The 10,556-nt window shown below is 36.7% G+C and overlaps 2 protein-coding genes across 2 annotated transcripts; one reads left to right on the top strand and one right to left on the bottom strand.

The window, feature by feature from the left end:
- The first annotated feature begins 2,474 nt into the window (after positions 1-2,474).
- Positions 2,475-3,901, top strand: CycH (cyclin H). The gene is made up of 4 exons (XM_065315371.1): positions 2,475-2,726; positions 2,803-2,999; positions 3,063-3,611; positions 3,732-3,901. Exons 1-4 carry the CDS (start codon positions 2,610-2,612, stop codon positions 3,841-3,843), a joined length of 975 nt encoding a protein of 324 aa, XP_065171443.1. The 5' UTR covers positions 2,475-2,609; the 3' UTR covers positions 3,844-3,901.
- On the bottom strand, positions 3,795-9,094 carry LOC135801847 (T-cell leukemia homeobox protein 1-like). The gene is made up of 3 exons (XM_065315372.1): positions 8,534-9,094; positions 4,356-4,510; positions 3,795-4,288 (listed from the first exon to the last, which is right to left on the bottom strand). The coding sequence occupies exons 1-3, from the start codon at positions 8,991-8,993 to the stop codon at positions 3,944-3,946; spliced, it is 960 nt and encodes a 319-aa protein (XP_065171444.1). The 5' UTR covers positions 8,994-9,094; the 3' UTR covers positions 3,795-3,943.
- Between the last annotated feature and the right edge of the window lie 1,462 nt (positions 9,095-10,556).

Here is a 10,556-nt window from a genome sequence, read left to right as displayed (position 1 = left end):
ATGATTACTTGATTGCTGTAAACTGTCCGCAATCCGTCGGATATAAATATACCTAAATCGCACCGAAATAAATCCCAATTGGCACTTTAACACCTCAGGTATTGCCTTCCCGGGCAAAAGTGCGAAGGTGTGACGCCAAATCAGGACAACGTATTGTTAACTAGAATTATACAAGGTATAACAACATAACAATGTCCAATACATTTACGTTACATGCTCACCATGTTCAGTGTTCGTTGTGTCTACTGAGCCCACAATCCACTTCGACCCATGCAAGCCATACAAGCCATAGATACGTTTACAAAGAAGGAAAACCCTTCGAGGCATCAAAAGATTCCACAGAACAAACGACAGTAACCACAACAACAGCAGCGGTATTTCCAACGCGGGATTAATTTCAAAAGATTTATTTCACTCGAGATACTTGCGATTACAAAGTTTAAACAGGTTAAATGTTGAACATTGAACATTTTATTCAACAAATAAATCATTGTATTTTTATAGTTTTGCTTTGGTTTATTATATTCTAAAGGAAAAGAAATAAATTTTATTTTTTAAAGTAAAATCAGTAAAAATAGGGTTTTAGGTTAGATTAGGTTAGGATAGGTTAGGATAGGTTATGTTAAACAATAGAAAAACGACTAAAATAAGGTTAATAGAGTCTTAAAAGAAGAAAAATTGCAATTTTGGCGATAAAAACAAAAAATAGCTTCAAAACTGTGCACAAATCTTTCTATATTTACATTGTACATAACCTCTGTTATTTTTGTACTTCGATAAAGTTTATTTAATTAATTATCTTCGGTTTTCGCATGACTTACCTATTGTTCCATGAAGACTATGAAGAGTATCATCGCGGATATGTTTCATTTCTTTGCAACATAATTCTTCGTCTCATTTACACAATCGTCTCTCGCCTCCGTCGGCGAGCAATTAATGCAACAACATTTTTATTAAAAATCCACCCGCCTTCAGCCGGTATAGAATAAGTGCTTGAATGCTCACTCACAATGTTGGCCGTGTGTGTGTTTGTCTCGATGCGCGAGGCGCGCTCGAGATACGCCGTAATATTCAATTATATCCGCGTAATTACAGTCATTAGGCGCATTTTTGTTTGCTTTATTCGCATATCGCGATACACATGATACATGATACTCGCATACACACTCAAACAATGTGCGTATATCAACGAATTAAACAATCATAACATTAACATGACGCCACTCAATTATATTATTAACTGGCAAAGTAGTCGAAGAAACAAAACAGAATAAAACAAAGTAATGCAAACAATGGATGAAGATTAAGGTTATGAATAAGTAATAGTAATAATATCATTTGTTTTCGGTGTTTTTTTTTTCGGTTTTTTGTTTTCTTTTTTAATGGAAATGAAATTTTTGTGGATATTTGATGATTTCTTGTTGGTAGATATTGCAAGAAATGACATGACGCCAACGTCCTTGTCACTCATTTGCGCGTCGGGCGGGCGCACCTTCGCCGCAACCAATAATTAATAATTAGCAACGTGTTATTATCACTCACTCGACGTGGAATAAACTCGTGTGGCAAGAAACGAGCGTATCATACTTGTCAAACTATAAATTCAAACAAAACACCAACAAAGTGCGGTAAAAACACAAAGAAAACAAAGAAAACTCAAAAAACAAAAGAAATATTACATAATTGCAACAATAAACGGTTTATGTACTGAAATTTTTGACTAAAAAATAAACTAAACAACAGCTGGTCCTTTGCACTGGTACTAAATCGAATTAGATTGATTAGATTGAAGATTGAATAGAGTGTGTGCGTTGTTTTTTGTTGGCTTTCGAGGCGCGGCCGTTTCGAAAAACGCGCGGTAATTGCCCGCGACTCGCCGCGTTATCATAACGATGCGCCGCCATTAGCGGCGCACCCACGCCGTCGGTTAACTGCCTCCGTGCCTCCGTGCCTTCGACAACAATGACGGAATGATGGGCATGAGCTAATAATCTAACGCCATCGTTATCGTAATTTTATTACGCCATGACACCGTCGGTCGTCTGTTTTCTGCTCATCACATGACGATACAGGCTGACGAACAAAATTGAATCATGTAAATGCATACGCATGCTAACAACAAGGTTGCAACTCAACAATGTAAACTCTGTAAACATTTAAAACACCGAAATAATTATATGGAATTATTTTTAAAGCAATTTTAATGGTTTTAAGTTTGTAGTTTTAAATAACTCAAAAATTAATCATTTATTATATTAAAAATCATATATATTTAAGTTATGTATAAATTTATAGTAAAATTAATAAGATATAATGTTTTTAATTAATTATTTATAATTATTTACTTATTACATTAAATTTTGGTACTTTGCACGACATCTGGCGATGATTTTGTATCAAATAAAATTAAATTAAAGCAAAATACGTGTACATAGCGCCATCTACTGAGTTTTCTTTGAAGCTGATACTAAAATTCACTGGTAACTAGCATAACCACACTGTTTGGTTCAAATTGTTCTCATACTCATCATGTTACTTATGTTTTAAACTATAACATCGATTAATTTTAATCCTCTAGTAGTGCACCAAACAGTATTTTTCTATAAAACATGTTTCCCAATAGTACTCAATCAAGAACTTGGATGTTCTCCAGTGAAGATGAAGTAACTGCGCTTAGAGAAAGCACAAATGCTGAACACATTTGTAGATATGGCAGAAACGTTCCTGTAAGTGTTGTAATTTACAGCATTGTTGCAGATAAAGTGATGTTTGTAATAATATATTAAATTTTTATTATTTAAGGATGCTAAAAAATATGAATACTTCTTAACTCCTGAGGAGGAGTGCATAATGGTGAGGAAATTTGAGTTTCATTTGAGAGATTTCTGCAGAAATTTCCAGCCACCTATGCCAAAATATGTGGTTGGCACGGCGTTTCATTACTTCAAACGTTTCTACATTTATAATTCTGTGATGAATTATCATCCAAAGGAGATTATGTAAGTTATATTTCCTAACATTGGATAAAAACAGATATTTTTACATTATTTTAAAATTTACAGGGTGACATGCATTTATTTAGCTTCAAAAGTTGAAGAATTCCACGTTTCCATTTCGCAATTTGTCGCCAATATCAAAGGTGATCGCGGCAAAGCCTCAGACATCATTCTCAACAATGAATTGCTTTTAATGGAGCAGTTGAAATTTAATCTTACAATACACAATCCTTTCCGGCCAGTAGAAGGACTTTTAATCGACATTAAAACTAGATCTACTTTAAATGATCCAGAACGTCTTCGACCTGGAATCGATGATCTTTTTGATAGCATATATCTTACAGACGGTATTTTGTTGTATTCACCCAGTCAAATAGCGTTAGCAGCTGTGTTACATGCCGCTAGTAAACTACAAGAAAATTTAGACTCATATGTGACTGACACTTTGTTTGGTGAAGAAGGTCAGGATAATTTAATGACATTAATTGAGGCTGTAAAGGGAATTAGAAGCATGGTGAAAGTAACCGACGTTCTGCCAGATAAGAATCAATTGAAGCTACTGGACAAGAAACTAGAACGGTGTCGGAATCCTGAAAATAATCCAGATAGTGAAATGTGAGTAATTATTTTTCAAGTAGTGTGCTTGAGGTTATAGTAATGTTTTCAATGGGTAGATGGCGCTAACAGTACCGGTTACTAACATTTTTAAATGACTTGCTTGCTTGCTTATTTCAGTTACAAAAAGAGAATGTTGGCGATGCTAGACGACGAAGACGAAGCCTACAATCAAATAATGTCCGCGAAGATGGAAGCCGACAACTCTGCTCTTAATATCCAGGTGATTTAATAAGTAAGAATAATAATTATTTGTTTATTACATATTACACATTTGCCTTAAAACTGAATTGCGTTTTCTTATAAAATATTACAATTGCCTCCATTGCAAGTTATGAGTTATCAAAGTGTCGCCCAAAGTTTTGCAATTGTAAAATGGGTGAGTTTTCTACACTTGGTGGAACATCGTTGTGAAATTCATACGATGGTGGTAGACATTGCGACGAATGTGATGCAGGTGGCAGGTTTAAGTTTTGCATTGCGTTTGGTGGCAGAGGACACGGTTGTGGCACGCCATTTTGATTATTGTAGTTGAAGAACCATAAACGATCGCCAAGAAAAATTGGTCTAGGTGTTAAGATACCCATGGAATTGTAGTACTGCTGAGCGAGTATTTCAATATCATTGGTATACTTGCGCTTCCATTTTGTTCGTCGGTTTTGAAACCATATTTTAATCTGTAAGTAGTAAAATATTTAATTTTAATTACTTGCACATTAGAAGGTGTTTCGGCTGTATTATTACTTGAGTTTCAGTGAGTTTTAACGTTTTGGACAATTGACAACGCTTAGCAACAGAGAGATATTTGTTGCGTTCGAATTCTGCTTCCAGTGACTTGATCTGTGCGGCGGTGAAGGCGGTGCGAGGTCGCTTCTTCCTGTCGTCGTCGGATTTTGCATCTGAAAGCAGAAACACGAGACGATCGTAAATCGTTTAAGTTTTTTATGCGTCGCTTTTGCTGCCTCTCTTGTAGAGCTTGTAAGAATGTCTCTCGGCGGGCGCAATTTGCCGTGACAAAATTTATTGCTGGAAGAAGAGCCGCGACAGCGCGGAGTAAGTTGAAGCGCGTTGAAGCTAATTTGCGGCCAGAATTAGATTTTAAGCGGCGTTCGCACAATGTAGAAACGAATGCACACCGCCGAGCTATTCCACGATCGTAAAACGTCGTTTTTATTTTCACAAAATCTCATAAGGTGCGGGTGTGATCATTTTTATCTACATGGGCGATGTCTACGTCTGTTGTCGACGCCTTAGCTTCCGACCGCCATTTCATTAACAATTAGCCAAATTCGTAAACTTGGCTGAAATCTTCTGTGGACTTTAACTTCGGTCGTAAACGATCTGCGCGTAAATTATGACACTTGGAAAGTTGGGACGAAGAGAATCAAGCGGTTTTTGGTGAATGTGCACAGCGTCGAATGCAATTATTGCGTGATTTACGCGCGCAGTTGTAAATTATTTTGTCAGTGTTGTGTGTTTCTGGGGACAAAACATAAATGCAAAACGAAAAAAAGCGATATCATTCGACAGATCGTAAAAGTACAAGCAGGGCAACTGTAATAAACACCACAGGATGTAAATTGAAATTTGAACATTCCAGATTATAAATTCTCATAACATTTCTCTGAATACTGCTGAAAAATACAGCGTAATGTTTGTTTCTTGAATTTAAAGTTGCAAGTTGGATGCAGTTAAAATTAAAAGCATTTAAAAGGTATTTAAAAGTGAACTCTTTGAGCGCGTACAAGCAAACGAGAGTAACGTGTGAGCAAAAGACCGAATTTACGCGCTGTTTGCACCGGTTCGACTTATTTATTGCGTTCTCGTGTATCAAACGCGTGAATCGTTTGATCTTGCGCTGATCGCGACGGCTCAACCTGCCACAGCGTACGCGCCACTAAATTATCTATTATTCCCCTCTGTGTGTGTGCCTTTTTATTTATTTTTAAAAAGCGTGAAACAACTTCAAGCAACGCGACGCCATCATATAAAAACGATTCGATTTTTATTGCTCCATGATGAGTTTTAGGTCATACTATTAAATTACATAAATTCAAAAATAAATGTTAAACTTCGAACGCAAACATTTTCTGGCATTTTTAGAGCTTAATTCATGATGACAAATTTTAAGCTGATTAGAAATGTGATTAGGTACCGTTAATAATGTGGTGGTGTTATTTTTAAACATTCGAGTGTTTGAAGATGAGTGTAGAGTTAAGTGAGCTGAGAGTAAAAAAAGTAAAGCGAAAGCGGAGTGAAACGAATCGGAAAAGGGTTGATAGCCGAGCGCCGTCGGAAGAAATTAATTACCGGCTACGTCTCGTTTTCGGCAATTTATACGCGCTTGTTTAGACACAAGTGTCGTGTTACCGTAATTAGTATTCCCTCTTCAGTGTGCAACTGTTGCATAGGCTGCATCCACAAATAAGCCAAACTCATTACTCAACAGCGCACTCAACATCACAACACGAACCATTTCAAATGGATCAGCATTTCATTTCTTACAACGCAATAATTACTTGGGTTTTGATTTTTCATTGTTGAAAATGTTTCATATTCTACGAAACTCCTTTTTTGTCGCTCTTATTGTTTCTCCGCACGATGTGTTAATTGCAATTTGAAGATCTCGAAATGCGCTGCGACGGATGTCGTGGTAACTCTAAAAAGCGCGTTAATTACTCGAAAAACAAACGAAAATGAAATCTTGCTGGTGCGTTTGATGCACAATATAGTCTTTTTTTTCGGGCGTCGTTTGTGTCATCAGAAAATGAGGAAAACAATGCGTGCTGTTTTCAGGTGGGTTGTGTGGAATAATAAAGCTTTTCCTCTCTGCTGAGCTGCGCGCCGCGCCTGCCCATGGTAATTAGACATCGTTTAGTGTCACTTTGTCTCCGAGCGCCTGTCAATTAGCGGCTGATATATGCGCCTTCGCGAACGCGCCCGCTTCTTCACTGTACACATGTATGTCATTTAAATATCTCTCTCGTAGCCCAAAACGTTGCTTTTCACTCGTTTCGGAAATGGATAAACCCCGAATTTAAAACTTTTACCGAATAAAACAAAATTTTGTTGATAAAAAAATTATCATGTGACATTTATAAAAATTCATTTTTAAATCTAAATTCGTAGTAATTTTGATGTTTAAAAAATGGCGAGTGCAAAAGAAATAGATACTTGTTCAGTGACAAGTGCGATTCTTCATAAACAAGACGAATTTTGGGAGAAAATAATTTGCGAATATGAAAAAGCCATCAGAGACTTAAAATCTGAAGAAAATCAACTACAACAACGTGTATTTGAGCTAAAAATCACCACTCAAGCAATAGCTACGTTTAATTTGTTAAAACATCTTAACAAAAATGGTGATCCGACTTTAATCAATCAATTAACGAAATTGCCGTGCATCTGTCCAACTAGTGTCGATAAAGAACAAGCAATCAAAGTAGATTCAACTGCATTCAATCTCGAAGGAAAAAATATTGAACAGATAACGAAAATTAAAGAGTTGGTCAACCGCGAACTGAAACTAATTGAAAAAGTCAACGAATTACGCGTTAAGGATGCAGCTCTCACCGATTTAAAGCAAAATATTGATGAATTAATGAAAAAACACTTTCCAAATATGATTTTCTCTGCAGGAAGTGATATAATATCAGAACTGCCAAATGAAATCAAAATATTATTGAAATCTGTTCGAGAATCCACTGATGAATTGCGTTATCTACAAAAACAAAACCAGAAAACTCGACGTGTGTTGCACGATGATATTCCTCTCGATTTACTACGCTTAAGAAAATCTAATAATTTAATCGAAGATAAAACCAATGAAAAAGTTAAACAATTGCGTGATATGTTATCAAATCACCACTTGAATCTCGCCTCGGAAATATCGAAGAATACGAAGAATTCAGTGTGTGAAATGAAGAAGCTCGTTGATGCTATGCAGAAGGACGCTGATGTTCTAAAGTTGGCCGTTGAGATGATTAAAAAGTTATAATTATTTCTGATTAGAATCAGCCTGTGATGTGTTTGCTCGGAGGCGGCGCTGAAATAAATTTCACTTTTAGTGCGGAGCGCGAACGATACGCCTGGAAGCTTCGAATTTGTCTCCGGGGCGACAGCTTTAAGCACTTAATGAGACTGCTTATGCGCGCCGCGTGCCGCGCCGTTTTGCGCGTTTACCTATGTATTTTTAGCTGCAGCGAGCGAACGGCTTTAAATTAAGCATCGCGCTTCTTATTACCACTTAATTATCGGTGTGGCAATTAGCGTTACTTGGGGGCAGGCGGTTGAGCGGATAGAGAGGAGAGGACTTCCGTTTTGGATGTACAGATATGTTTTTGGCCTGATAATATGAGAGAATTATTGGAGAATATTATAAAACTTAATTAAGAATTACTTTTATATTATTTACTCCTTATGGCGACTTCACAAATTGATATTATATTTGTTCGAAATACGTTTATTTTCACGGATTTCACTTTAGTTTTGAGTTTAGAAGTGTTTTTGGCTTGGAAATTTATATAAATTTAACAGAAAATTATTTTAGTTATATTTCTACTTTGTTTTTCATATAAAATTATTGCTTTCGCATTTTTAGGTGTTTAACTAACAGACTGAAAATATTTTCAGTTTAATGACCAATGAACCGCAGTTTGTTTCGAATTTATGTGCTATCTGCAGAAACATAAGCACCTGAAATATTTTGGCAAATATTTGCGCGTATTCAGCTTGTCAGTTTATGTTCTAGCCAATTATTTTCTGAATAATTATTTTTTCATTGAAGAAAAATATCTTGGTAGGTACTTGCCTACAAAATTAATCTCAATGATTATTAAATTAGCTTCTATTTTCTAATATTTATTTTTTGTATTTTACATTTGAATTTTTAATTTAGTTTAAAGTTTAAATGATTATCTTACCAATAAGATTCCTCTGATAAAATTCATCGCAGTCACTTGCCGTCGCACTAGCCGAACGAATTCGAAATGCAGGAGTCGTCTCCAAACTGCTGCAATTTGCTGCAGTCAACTGCCGCACCACAAAATCGTCACTTTCGCTGCGAATGCTACTCGCACCACCACCCAAATCACTATGATTACCGTTATCAACAAAATTGTTCACAAAATACCCGCTATCGCCACCGCCAAACCCAGTAATACCACCAGATACACCCGAATTAGTACCATCTACATTTAACCCACCACCTCCACCATTAATTAACAACTCATGCAAATTATTATCGCGCTCGTCGGCAACATTCTTACTTTTAATATCATCGTCGCGACTTAACAAAGATTCTATCGAGAAACTTTTCTTTGGATCTTTCTTTGGTATGGCTTCCACTGTTTGAGCAATTTGATCACTTTGTGCTGACTCCATGGTAAAATTAAGAAAACAAAATGAAATAATTGATTAAGACATCAGTGATTAACTTAAAGTGGGAAACTTGTTTGAAGGTGTTTAACTTCCACTTAAACCGTTAGCCGAATGCGGCTGCGAGGATTTGTTTGTCGCGACTCGAGCGACTTAAGTCGTGATCGCGTGTTGGACCAATAGAATCGTCTAAATCCTCGTCCTGTGGCGGTCCACGCCCACTTTCAGATCGCAGCATCATATGTAAATTGGTGTGTCAGTGCCCACCACGAACACGAGTTAAGTGCGCTTAGCGTGAAGAAGGCGCAGTGGGGATAATTGAGATATTTTTACGCGAGAGGACGGCGTGACGCTACGCTGCTATTAATAAACGGCAACGAGCAATGTGTAAAGGATAACGAGCGCTATCAATAGGTTAATGATTAATTAATCGTCAGCGTTTGGCGCATTCGCGAATTGCGCACAGGTGCCAAGCATTATACGCTTGTTAACATTCGTTGAATTTTCATGAGAAAATAGTGCAAATATTAGTAATTTAACAAAGAAATTTTAAATCTAAATGGTTGGAGTTGTGATTAATTTGTTGACAGCTTCTAGACTGAAAATATTTTGTCGGTTTTGAGCGACAGTCTAATTACGACACGATTCCGGAAACTTGGCGCCACCGGTCTTAGATAAATCTTGTGATCATGCGATAATCATGAGATTTGAGCTATAATGAGGAGGAACAGAAGGCGGAAGGGAAGATGTAAAGGTTCCGCTCAAATTGGCGCCACTGCATACGGAATTCTTTAAATTCCTTTCGATAATAAGCAATAAATCAAAATAATTTAATATTTTATCAATTACAATTAAAAACTGATGAAATAATCGTGTAATTTACATGTTAATTAATTTTATACGTGATTTTCTATTCATAGAAAACATTGGTTGCATTTTTTGCAAAGTGTTGATGTTGGTGAAGGATTAACAAACGGCGCCACCGTTAAAATACTTCAAATTCTTAGCTACCCTACAACGTTCATTCAACATTCATTCGGTAAGTTTTTGTTTCCATGCATTTTTCTTCTTCGCATCTCTTTTACAAGCATTTGTCTGAAATGAAATGTAAGACGACAAGACGAGCGGGTCGTAAAACCGTAATCGTTCTTGACACATGTGGTAGGTGTTAACTTACCCTCATTTAAAAGCAAGTCCCGCGCTACTAAAATTCAATCTTCTAAATCATTGTAAATCTTCCGTGACACACCGAATATAAACATCGAAGCAACACCCCTCTAAAAAAAGTAAGTACTGAAACATGCTTGGAGAAAAAAACAAGATTTAAGTTGAACGCTCTTTTGGAGATATTAATCGTTTTTATTTGAGCGTTTTTGACGCCTTCGATCGTCCCTCGGTTTTCAAAGTTTTGTGCACGCGGGCATCCGCTCCGCATGTCGCGTTCTCGTGTCCAATTAGCGGCGTTATTTATCGCTCGGTTAATTAACGGTAATTAAGAAGCGTTTTCGTCAACGGCGCGTAGTGCCAAAACGTTTGGACACGCAGCGTGTGTTTGGCAAGTTATAATCG

The sequence above is a fragment of the Atheta coriaria genome, unplaced genomic scaffold (genome assembly GCF_025399875.1).
Source record: "Atheta coriaria isolate IRGN ID8LTWV9N9 unplaced genomic scaffold, Caltech_Dcor_3.1 hic_scaffold_13_pilon, whole genome shotgun sequence".
In the NCBI taxonomy this organism is placed as follows: Eukaryota; Metazoa; Arthropoda; class Insecta; order Coleoptera; family Staphylinidae; genus Dalotia; species Dalotia coriaria.
This window is presented reverse-complemented; position numbering and strand designations above follow the sequence as displayed.

Excerpts from the sequence above, each read along its gene's own strand:
- CycH (XM_065315371.1), top strand. The coding sequence starts at position 2,610 with ATGTTTCCCAATAGTACTCAATCAAGAACTTGGATGTTCTCCAGTGAA. Across the intron at positions 2,727-2,802 it reads GATATGGCAGAAACGTTCCT|GATGCTAAAAAATATGAATA; the intron begins GTAAGTGTTGTA and ends TTATTATTTAAG. Across the intron at positions 3,000-3,062 it reads TATCATCCAAAGGAGATTAT|GGTGACATGCATTTATTTAG; the intron begins GTAAGTTATATT and ends TAAAATTTACAG.
- LOC135801847 (XM_065315372.1), bottom strand. The coding sequence starts at position 8,993 with ATGGAGTCAGCACAAAGTGATCAAATTGCTCAAACAGTGGAAGCCATA. Across the intron at positions 4,511-8,533 it reads TTATCAGAGGAATCTTATTG|ATGCAAAATCCGACGACGAC; the intron begins GTAAGATAATCA and ends TTCTGCTTTCAG. Across the intron at positions 4,289-4,355 it reads TAAAACTCACTGAAACTCAA|ATTAAAATATGGTTTCAAAA; the intron begins GTAATAATACAG and ends TACTACTTACAG.